We start from the raw sequence: 12,239 nt of genomic DNA, 5'->3' as shown, positions 1-12,239 counted from the left end.
AAGAACAATTTAACGTACGAGTTGATGAGGCCATGTATATTTTAGAGTTTTTTGGGCTAATCTTTTTGTGTCTGCATTTTTTAGTCCTAGCCGACGCAGTTTAGTCACTAACAATACGCTCATTTACAGACAAGCAAGGAAAAGCTCAGGGAATAATTTAGCGAAAGCCTTCTTACCCGCTCCTTCCCCGATAATGCAATTGACCAAAGAGCACGTCCTTCAGAGTGTGCGCGATTTTGATAAAAGTTTCAGCACTCGCCGTACTCTCCCCCGAACGGTTACGGACGTGATGCGTTTGCGAAACAATCGCAAACGAAACGGAACGGATGTGAAATTGGAACGGGAATGGAAAATGAAAATTGGTTCCCAGCCCGACAGTTGGGTGTATGTGTGTGTGTGTGTTTGTGGTGGCCCATATTTGCTGCTGCTGTGTAGAATCTTTTCGAAGGTAGGTAACGCAAGAAAAAAAACGCTCGAATGGAATTCAATCGGAACCCGTATGTGGGTGAGCAGGACGCTTCCACTGGGACGCAGTGCAAATAGCATCCACTATGAGCTTTCCCATTGCGTACGAGTACCTGTGAGCGTGTGAGAGAAACTAGAGAGAGTGAGAGAGAGAAAGAGAGAGAGAGAGAGAGGGGGGATAGAAAGAGAGACATCCTTTTCACCAGCATCTCTTCTTCTCCTTTCCCTTTGCGACTAAATCCGGCGCGTCACGGAAATAGTAAAGCGAGACTTTTGATTCTAAATTGGATTTTGTGAAATTTTAATTCCCAACATGAGATTAAACCTCCCAAGCAACCAGCAATCCGATCGGACTGGTTATCACGTTTGTGCTCGGGCACTGCGGTAAAGAACAGAGTGTGTATGCGAGTGCCGAGGCAAATTCCACCGTGCACAGTGGGACTGTTTGGTAATTTTCGCATCAGCAGCAGCAGCATGTAGCTTTGTGTTAAGTGGCATGATTGTCGGTAGTCATGGTTTGATAAAATTGAGCTCCCACAACGGCATTTGGCGAAGATTTGCCTTCCATTTCCCTGCCCATTTCCGTTGCCAGCGTTTATGCAAGTTGTATTTTTAGTTTGCCCCAATTGCCTATCTCCCGCGGGGGGTTGGGATAACCGGTGATGGTAATAATATTATTTCAAACATTTCCACTCGACCGAACGGACAGCTGGTAACCCAGCCTCGATGGACCAGTTTTGTGTAATCATCCGTAGTGGGCTGCCAAATGAAACACTTCCCCAAGGTACGCTCCAACAGCCTTGGAATGCATCTCCACTAGCAAAGGCAGGAAATAGGTAACTACAACCGGGGGGTCGAATCATTACGCCCGTAACCAGGCAGAGCCAGTGCGGTGAAGCTGGATTGAACGAGATGTGTCCACAAAACACGTGTAGTTTTGCGAAACGGAATGTTCCGCACGTCCCACGCCCGAAACTCTGGAAGCATTCGGATGGGGGAAGGTACTTCGATTTGATTATTTGCTTACAGGGCTGCGGGAGGTTGAAAAGGCGGTTGCAAACCAGGGATGCATTCCCACCAACTGTTGCAAAGCGGATGAAAATGTGAAGCCAATTAATACCGTAAAATAGGATTAGTTATGTAGCTCGTTTGCTAACCGTTGGCATTGCCCGGATTGAAGCGCTCGTGTACGGCTGATTGGATGATCGATGGGTAGGAGCAGTGGCGAGCGGGGGGAGAGTGGTTCGCAGATTCACCCGCAGCTTTCATAATGACACCGTGCACTAAATCATCTGCATTCGTTGATGTTTATGGAGCAAAATACTCGGTCTCCTCGTCCCCCTTCCGGCCACTTCATTTGACGGTCCATTGTCGTGTTGATATAGTAAGAGTATTAATAATTTGCCACTCGATAATTTACGTCCCTTTCCGGTCCCTTTTCCTCTGGAACTGGGAAGGCTTGGTGATGATAATGATAATAAACGAGTGAGTGAGTGCCAAATGCGTTCCAATGCAGCGGCGGGAGTCATTAATCGATCGCGGCGAATTAGAAATCGTATCACCGGCGGCTGGAACGTTTGGAGGAATTCCGTTACGCAAATATCAATTTGCTAGACTAGTATTTTACGCGCCATTGTTACGTGTTAAAGGGCTGAGAGTGCTCGGTGATGATGCGATAAGGGGAACGGGTTTCTGGGAAAATAAAACTGATGAGCATACATGAAGACAAAGCGCAACGCATTGTGGGATGGCTAGTTATGGGCGTTGGGACTGGTGTGCGGTATTTATGCGGCTTCATTGATTATTTAAATGTGGCTGGTGGTAAGGTTTCGTTTGGTAAATCCACGCTTTTCTACGAAATTTGTTCTATGCATTCCATTCGATGAATTGAATAGAAAGCATGCTCATTACCTGGCTCTTAAAATAACTCATATTTGCTCATCTCCACACAGTGAAATGAACAAACACATGGTAAGACAAAAAAGAGCATCAAATACCGTGTAACGACTAATAACACATGTTATTAGTTGTTCGGAAAGAGGTGCTTTGTAACAATCTTATAACAATTTCATCGTACATTATAAATCTCGCTGCAACTGTTATCTGTGACAAAGGGCTTTCGTATTGTTGGGCCATGAATTGTTGTTGACGTCAATGTCAAACGTCAATGAGTAGATAATTATAGTAGAATAATACGGAAAGGGAATCAAATGTACAGAATAGGAAGAAATATAAAAGTATAAAAGTTGCGTTGTGCAAAAGAAGATGAGTAGAGGAAAAGGCATAAGATAAAAGAAAAAGAAGAAAAGTTAGATTTTTTAGGAGCAGAAGAAATCGTTCATAGAAAAGTATAATAATATAAATGAAAAAAGTAAAAGAGCAATAGAATTAAGTAATAGAAGAATAGAAAAGTAAAAGAGAAGAAGAGAAAAAAAGAGAAGAAGAAAAGAAGAGAAGAAGAGAAGAAGAGAAGAAGAAAAGAAGAGAAGAAGAGAAGAAGAGAAGAAGAGAAGAAGAGAAGAAGAGAAGAAGAGAAGAAGAGAAGAAGAGAAGAAGAGAAGAAGAGAAGAAGAGAAGAAGAGAAGAAGAGAAGAAGAGAAGAAGAGAAGAAGAGAAGAAGAGAAGAAGAGAAGAAGAGAAGAAGAGAAGAAGAGAAGAAGAGAAGAAGAGAAGAAGAGAAGAAGAGAAGAAGAGAAGAAGAGAAGAAGAGAAGAAGAGAAGAAGAGAAGAAGAGAAGAAGAGAAGAAGAGAAGAAGAGAAGAAGAGAAGAAGAGAAGAAGAGAAGAAGAGAAGAAGAGAAGAAGAGAAGAAGAGAAGAAGAGAAGAAGAGAAGAAGAGAAGAAGAGAAGAAGAGAAGAAGAGAAGAAGAGAAGAAGAGAAGAAGAGAAGAAGAGAAGAAGAGAACCCAAAAAAAAACAAACAAATTATTTAAATGTTATTCACTAAAGTATACGACAGTTTTCATAACTACGATAACCTAGCATAAAAAGTGTTGCAGAAGTAAAAAAAAAAATACATATCTGCTGCACCGAACAGCCAATCCGTCACAAAAGCCAAAACGGCACAATCGAACTTTGCAATTAAAATAACAAATTACCTTCGCTCCGGCCGGGGTCACGCGGGCCCGTTGGCTAAATGATGCGCTTGAGTAAAACAAAACGATCACCATCCACCATCCACGAACGAACCAACCAACAGCACCCAAAGCTGCTAATCTGCCATGAGTGGCCAGTTTTGTGCGTGATGTGAATAATTCCGGCTCATTTGTCACACGCCGATCACACGCCACACACGTACAAGGAGCGAATTAAGCAAAGCGCACTACCAACCCCCTTCTGCTGCTGCTGCTGCTGCTGCTGGTGCGTATAGCGGCAATAAATATTAATACCCATTTTTCCCACCGCATGACCCTTACGTATTCATTCGGGGAGGTTGGGTCAAAATTGAACTGTACGTAGGCAGTGACCGACCGAGAGCAGCATAAAGGAGGCAAACACTTTATCAATAATGATTGGGATAAAACTTTTTCTGTTTGGATGGGTGTGTACCGGGGGTAAAAAAACAACCACCCCGAACGTACAGTAACACAAACTCATCAATCAGCGGCTTGTGCTAAAAATTATTACTAGCACTCGACCGTCTCGACCTGTGAGTGAGGGAAGGGAAGCGGTTCCTAGGACGAGATGTGGTCATTTCGTTCGCCGGGGGGCTTTGGGTTAACTTCCGGTGGATGGGGAGGGGTTCAGATCGATTCACCGAGATCAACGTGGCCCGTGCCCCCGTGCTCCCGAATCTCTGGTCTGGTCGTGAGGGCGTGAAATGAGTTCTTGTCCTTCGTCATGAAAATGGCCGGCCCAATTTCCCAACCCCGAAAGGGATGCTCGGTGCGCCGAACCTGAACGGAACCATTTTTCCGATGCGCATAAATTGCCAATGAAACCGAACCACCCGGAAAGTGGTCCTCCGGTTGCGAGCCGTGCGTTAGGCGCATACCACCTCTTGGTGCGATCTCGGGACCAGGCAGCTCATAAAAAATGTATAAAACCACCTTTAAGAATTGGGTTCACCTTTTGTGCTCGGCCAGTGTGCAATGGGTGAGCTAATGTACATTCGGCACTGCGTTTGTCACGCAAGAGCTCTAGCGCAAAATTGACTTCTGCATACGTATATGTACGTGTGAATTTCGATCTGCTGGTTTGATTCGTTGTTCGACCGGTATCAGTTTTGCATGAGCGCACAGCTTCAATGTATTTCTTAAGAAATGTTTAAGACATCCTCAATTTCCCGGGAAAATCGACACTGCCTTTGCGGCGTCAATCGAATTAATGGACAACTTGACATAATCACGACATCCCTGTCGACGGCGACAAACGACATATTTCCCGCTGGAAAAGCAACTCAGTCCTCAAATTCTCAAGCTTCTGGAAGAGCTGAAAATCGATCAGATTTTTGTTGTTGGTGTCAGTCCGTCTCGTCGAGGGTGTGTTTTTCCCTTCTCACGGGGGTGCTCTTAAAATTCGAAGATATATAAAGCTGTCTGGGAGTATCTTTTCCATCGATACCGGGGCACAATGCATGTGTCAACCGTCATCCGCAAGGTTGTCTGTTAAACGTTGCCCGGGATGCCCGGGAATCGAACAAAAAGCGAAGTTATTTTTTGTTCTTCTGCACTCCCTCAACATCTCGCCCAGCTTTCCGAATCAATACATTGTTTCCATAAAGGGAGAGTGAAGCAAAAACCAATTCTAGGAAAAAAAATACATCCTTGTGCCAGTGCAAGAACAGACAATCAACGACCGCAACGGGACTGCACGCGCAGAATTTCCCACGGACCAACAAAGCGCTCCGCTTGAACAACCGCATTCGGGAGGGGAGATGGTGCGCTGGGACGGACTTACGGTGAAATACAGTCCAGAAATAATATCCACTTTGCGGTTTGGGAGGGGGGCGGGTCGGTTGGGCCCGGGTAGAAACAAAACCTCGCCCTTTTAGCGCGACAGCTTGCAATCGTTTATTTTTTCCCCCGCAAATGCTGCCAGTCACGACCCGCGGGATTATCGCTTTTCTTTCCGTTTTCTCCGATTTTTTTTTTGCTTTTTTGTATTTATCTTCCTTTTCCCGTTTTACCTTTTTTCCCCCAAATGACGTTCGCCCTCGACGGAGTCCCGAGAGTGAGAGTTTCCGCTCATTTTCACTGTCACCATCCTGTCATTTGTGGCTTGTTTTGTCTGCCCGCGATACAGCGTAGTAGTGCGAGAAGGAACGAGAACATATCTGTCATTTTACGTCAAATATCAACTGACTGTGCTTACAACGATGCAAAGACTGGTTGGAGAGAAAAATCTACAGCATTGGTGTGCCTTTGCAATCGTAATTGCCACGGAAAAGCGATTGGAAAATGAAGGAAATCAACTGCTTAACAACATACGATTGGGGGACGCCCTTTCGCTCACACTGCCGTACCGCCGTGCTGCCGCTGCTAGTCATGGCAAAGAATGACGTGACAAGTATTTGCCCCACCACACCGGATGGTGGTGGCTAATTTTCGGTTGTGAGCTTCCAAGTTGTTGTCCTTGCAGCCACAAATTGCAACTTCACCCTGCGCTGCTCTTACTCCCCGCAGGGCGCAGGGAAGCGTTTGAATTGTTGTTGAAAGATGATTGTTGTTTATATTTTCCTCCCCGTTTCTATCCACGGCTGATGGATGGACTGATTTTGCCCCAGTGTTTTATTACTCCCATTTCTCCTGGCTTTTGGCGTTTGCGATTTTGATTGGATTTGCTGTTGTTTTTTTTTGTTTTGCTGGTAATCACAGTAAGAATGGACTTCGTTTTCGTAACTCGCATCATCATCATCATCATCGCTGGCGTCGTGACTCGTGGGTTGGTGGATGGGTTTATTGTATTGTTGTTTTGGGGTTTTCTAACGATCCATCTTTTGATTGTTTTTCGTTTTGCTTTGCTTTCCCAACCCGAACAGAGATTCGACCATGGAAGCGTTGAGCGATGGCCACACGGTGGCACCGATCATTAAGGTCGCATATCTGCATGCAAGACGTGGCGCAAAGACGTACATGTTTCACTTCGGCTACCAAAGCAAGGAGAGTGAATATCCGCAGGTAAGATACGTAAATTAATGGTTTAAAAATTTAATTATTGCAAAATAAATATTGAGTGTTATTCCTAGGAGAATCGTTTTAAGGTATAATTATTTTTTAACTTATTATTTTGAGGTATCGTTATGGATCAATTTCAAATTATTTGATTTTCCAATACATTCTGAAAAATTAATTTTCAATCTCTAAATAATTTCATGTTTAATTTCAAACGGCACAAGTCACAGTGTTTGGTGCAAGTTTATCAATTTATCAATAATTGGAGCAAACAAAATTGTGTAAATATCTGCCCTATAGCATAATAAGTAGTAAAAACGTCCTCCCGTACAACGCGCCCATCGGTTTATCAATATGCTTGACCCGAACACTTATCACCAGCCAGTGATGAGTTGCATAAAGTTTCAAACACACTATTTTCAAACTTCAACTACTTGCTGTGCTCTTACTCTAGAGCGCTTTTGCGCGGACAAAGAAAACTTATCACATGATTTACATTTAGAGTGTGATTTAACTGCATACTTTTCGAGCATTAATATTTCTAACAGCGTTGCGCTTCTTCATCTTCTCTCTCTTTCTGTGCCTCTCGAACAAAGAAGATTCTAGCTATAAACTATGATTTACTTCTCAGCTCTTATCATCCACCCGCTTCTTGGTGCGAGCGCGCGCGCATTTGGCGTATATAATAAAGTTAATGCACTGACAAGACTTTCCGCTTTTCATTGCCCGAGCGGATGTTGCCCGTGCTTTTCTATGTTTTATTTTAAAGTATAACCTTTTATCATATTTCTATTTTATTCTTGCTCTGCTTTTCTTTTTTGCTGTCTTTCTCCTCTTCTTCCTCCAGCGGCTTGGGAGCGTGCGGGGCGAAGATCTGCCGTACATCTTCGGGCTGCCGCTGGTGCAGGGCGGGCCGGTCTTTCCCCAGAACTACTCGCGCCAGGACATGGGCGTCAACGAAGCGGTGCTCAACTTCGTGACCAACTTCTGCAAAACGGGCGACCCGAACGAGGCCGGCCACCAGCAGGCGGCCCCGCTGCATCCCGACTACGGTACGGCGAAGGAGCGGACCCGCTTCCGGTTGATCACGTGGGAAACGTACGAAACCACCACGCAGCAGTATCTGAGCATCTGTGAGTATACTGTAGCTTGAAAATGACCACCGGGCAAAGGGCGTGTATATGTTGCCGGAGCAGTCCACTGCATTGAATTATGCAAACGCAACCTCGCCGGAATATTGAGAGGGCCTGGGGCTAGTAGTTCTTTAATTTTGGCTTCTTTCTACCCCGGAACAAAAAAGTGTCGTTCTACGCAAAAAAAAACCTCCATTGCTTGTGAACTTATCTTGCCTCGATAAATTACACCCTGCCCTGGTGCGGTAAATGCGTGCCCAGGCATTCAGTGGAGTAGTTCGCAAGCGGTCGTAAGTCAGCGTTAAGCAACTCCCGGGTTGGCTGGGGGTACCAAAGATCGATTGAAATGATTACCCGGGCAGAGTGGGTAATAGATACACACAGAGATAGAGAGAGAGACAGAGGAATGAAAGGAACGATCGTAGCATGAATAATTTCGACCCATGCGTCCTTTGCCAGGGATGACAAACATGGCATGGTAGTTGATGAAGGTCATCAAACGAAGCTAGTAAGCGTAGGGTATGAATGAGTCGTTGACCAACAGCCTAACGGTTTGGAGGGCAACCATAACCTATCCCTGCATCGGGGGCTTACACATTTTTCCCCAAAATAGTTCTTCACTGCTCCACCACAGACTTTGTGTTCGACATCCCTGGCCGTTTTTTTGCTGTTGTCGTAAGAAATCACAAGATCGGTAAAACAGATCGTAACCTCAAAAAGCTGGCGAGGATTTCCTTCTTTTTTTTTGTTCCTCACGAAAATGCACACTGATTCCGGTTCAGGAAGAAATACTCCCAAACACTGAAAGGACCCAGAGTAAGAGAGAGAGATAGAGTGAGAGAGAGAGAGAGAGAGAGTGAGAGTGAGAGATAAATTCAATTTAGTTATAAGGCTCTTATCGGATCACGCGCGAGCGGCGACAACGATGTGTACGGTGGAGTCTACTAACAGGAGCTTGGTCGAATCCATTTTCCGGCCAGCACATTTTTCGTTCCTAGTTTGCTGGCTGCCTGCTATTTTTTGCCGTTGTGTTTTTCTTCATCCTGCCAAGAGCTGAGGGTTAAGTAGTAAAATCTTTTCTACGTTGTAAGAAGCAAACCGAAGTCGGGACGTCCTGGGAGCGGGAGACGCCCGAATGTGGGAAATCTTTTACCCGTACGAACCTTTTGCGACACTGGAACTTTTGGGTTTCCCTTCGTTTTGCTTTTTTTTCTCTTTTCGAGGGGCCCAGTGGTACACGATGGGACGATAAAGTTTGCTAGATTCAAGCTAAGAGGACTTGCTGGTGGTCTGTGTATCCTTTTTAAATTTACTTCACAGGAACTGCTGCCTGTTTCGGGTGGAGCAGGAAATAAAACATCGAAAACAGCAGCAGAAGCGACGCTTGTTTCATGGTTTTTTTTCCTTCCCCGAGATATGTTACCAAGATATGCCGGGCGTCCATGTTGTGGCCAAAACCAAGAAACCATAGCCGGGCGTGTGAGAATTGCGGGTGTGTGTGTGGGCTTGCGCTGCGTGCCGAAACATATGTGCCGGCAAAGGGCCGTTTCGCTTAAAACACTCCACGGAAAGAAATTGGCGTGAAGACGAATGTTCGCCCCCCCCCCCCACCAGTGGGTGATGACAATGTGAAGTCGGGGCTTTCGGCAACTCGTTCAAAGTTCCCGGTCGAACCTGTGGAAAAGTTCAACAGTGCACGAGCGACCCTGGCCACACGGGAGATGAAAGAATGGCTGAAGTTTACGATGGCTTCGCAGGGTTTTGGATCTGTTTTGCTTTTCCTTGTGCCTTTCCCCTCCGGCACACGATCGGAAGAAAAAGGTCCTTTAAACAGAGAAATGTCAGCTGCTGGTCAAGTCGATGACTACAGCTGTCCAACGGAAGATTTATGGTTTACTTTCAGGGGTAAACAATTAAATGGACAACTTTTTTCCGATTCATTGACCGCTCCTTTCGGTGGGACCCGGTTGTCACCGTCGATAAATCGATGGCAATGTTCGTGGATCGATTTTTATCCTGCTTTGTTCTGTTCACTGGGAAAGGAAAACGTTGATTTTAATTTCTCCCCCAACCTGTCCTTTTGGGTACAAACTTTCACACGTTGTCTTTGTTTGTTTTACCTAAGAGAAGAAGTTGAAGAAGGGGAGAGACTTTGCTTTAGCGGCAAATCGCCCGTCAAAGTTTGCCGGCAATTGGTGCGTGCGCAAGTGGCCATGAAATCGATACACATCTGTGGGGCAATTTCAACGGCTCAAAAGTATTGAATGCTGGCACGCCGCCCACTGTGGGCAGGGTGGAAAGTTGTGCGTGTGTTTCATTTCCCCGTTGGGAGAGGCGCATGGCGGTGGAACAAGATAAAGCAGTTTTTGTTTCATCAATTGAGCGTACCATTTTGCTGGCGGGCAATGGACACGGACGTTGTAGCAAAATTGAATCATGAACCAGCTAAAGAAAACGATTTCCAATATTAAAAGATGCTGGGGGTTTTGCTGGGGGGAAAATCTGTTCTTGTTTTGCCGCTTTTTCTTGTTTCTTCCTCTCACGAATTGTGTACGATGCGGCGGAAGGCAAACAAATGGTACGGATTTGGATGTGATTCATAAATTTCGTGGAAGTTTGGTTGTTTCCATTCAATTACAGTTTTAAGAAGGCGATGGATGTGGAAATGGAGGGATTCTTGGAAAAAGCCACGGTGGTTAATGCTTTCAATTTTTAAAGCTTGCTTTTGGAAGTAGAATTTACCGCTGATGTTGGATCGTTCCTTTAGAACGCTTATACATTATTGCGTATTGAAAGATAGAATCTTTATTTTGAAATTTGTGAAATTATTCAATATTATATACAAAGAAAACTATTAAAAAAATAAAAAAATTGTGCAAAATATAATTTTAACTGTAAAGAAGCTTATTCTAGAAAGGGTAATAGGCTTGTCTGGTAGGGAAAATCAATTGAAAAGCACAGCTGACATTACAGTGGTTGACAAATCGCCAGACGAACAAACGGAGATGACTTTAAAATACGCTTATTCGATTATTAAAACAAGAAAATTAGCCAAAAAAATGAACAAATTATGGATTATCAATCGAAAAGATTTATTGTAATCTCATTTCATTGAATTAGCTCCTTCTCTAATGTTGGTCTAATAGGTTATTAATTTATTAAAGCACCTATTGGTACTTCATTTTTCAAAACTGAATACTATTATGAACAGAAATTATTTGACTTCATAATTGTCCAAAACATCATATCCATCCATTTTTCGGCAGTGTTTTGATATCTTGAGCGACAGGCTTAAATCGACTATGAAATCGAAAAAAAACACTTTGACGTTTTCATGAATAAAATATTCCTACTTGACACATTTTTACTTAAAGCCGCCAAGATTTGATATCAATTGGACACAATTACTGGTCACAAAAAAAACAAAAAAACAACAAAAAAAGCCCAATGTCCATATGGCAGAATTATGTAGCTGTCGTTATCATGGCAGTATATTGTAAAATAATAGTTAAACCAAACAATATCACTCTCTACCAACAATGTAACATAATTAAATCGCATAAATAATTCCGTCCCAAATGATAATATATTGTGTTGATCGTATTTCTTTTTTAAAATCTCCCCTTGAGATATGTAAATCACCCCCCCCCCCCCCTGAACCGCTCGAAAGCGATACTTAATCCTTCTTACATTTCAAATTACAATAACAATGGAAAGCGCTGTTTATGTAACTCGCCATAATGCACCGAGAATCGAATGTTTTGCATAATAAATTGAACTCACTGCTCAGTGCCTGATACGGCCCCATCCGTTCCCTCCCTCCACACCTTTCCCAAGCGAACGCGAATCCGGTCGTTGGCTGTCGTTTTGCACAAACCTAACGAAGCCGAACTCGATAAGAATCTATTTTCAAGATTTATACTCATGGGCTCCATTCATCTCCATCCGGAGGAAGCGCATGGCGCAAAAGAGAGAAGAAAGAGAGAAAAAAAAACACCCAAAGCCAAAATAATACGACAGCAAAATAGGCCGAACCAAAACAACGGCACAAAAGATGCTGCACGAGTAGGCCGGCGACCCACCCGATCCCCGCAAGCACAGCACAGAACGGAAAGCATCGGGGAAGAACGCTTCATTTGGACGGTGAAAAGTGAAAGCTCTCCACCACCGTGCGGGAGCAGACGTGCGTAATGCTTGTTGTTCTTCGGGCGACCCACAGCCCCAGTTTTCGGTTACCATAGAACAATGGTCGCATACTAATGCCAAGGGGCCGCATTGTCCTCTCGGGTTGTGCCCTAGACTGTTGGTGGAAAATTGAAACCGGCACCCGGGAATGAAATGAAGCATATTTTTGTTTGCATCATTCATTAGCCGAAAAGAATCTAATGAAAAATAAACATCTCGGCTTGCTGAGAAGAGAGAGAGAGAATGAGTGACAGAGAGGAGTAGAAAGAGAGACAGTGGTAGTGGTAAGAGGCAACGGCGCGTTCTCGTCAGTGCGAAAGACGGTTGCCAGTGTTGGATGAGTG

At 44.2% G+C, this 12,239-nt stretch overlaps 1 protein-coding gene across 1 annotated transcript in view; it reads left to right on the top strand.

The window, feature by feature from the left end:
• The window catches only part of LOC120902935 (neuroligin-4, X-linked-like), a 143,594-nt gene that overhangs the window by 107,199 nt on the left and 24,156 nt on the right, over positions 1 to 12,239 (top strand). Inside the window, exons 10-11 of the mRNA XM_040312032.1 lie at positions 6,445 to 6,583; positions 7,425 to 7,710. Coding sequence (XP_040167966.1) covers positions 6,445 to 6,583; positions 7,425 to 7,710 — 425 coding nt within the window. The remainder of the gene's footprint in view (positions 1 to 6,444; positions 6,584 to 7,424; positions 7,711 to 12,239) is intronic.

This window comes from Anopheles arabiensis, chromosome 3 (genome assembly GCF_016920715.1).
Source record: "Anopheles arabiensis isolate DONGOLA chromosome 3, AaraD3, whole genome shotgun sequence".
NCBI classification, from domain to species: Eukaryota; Metazoa; Arthropoda; class Insecta; order Diptera; family Culicidae; genus Anopheles; species Anopheles arabiensis.
Note: the sequence above shows the minus strand (reverse complement) of the source record. Positions and strands in the feature narration are given on the sequence as shown.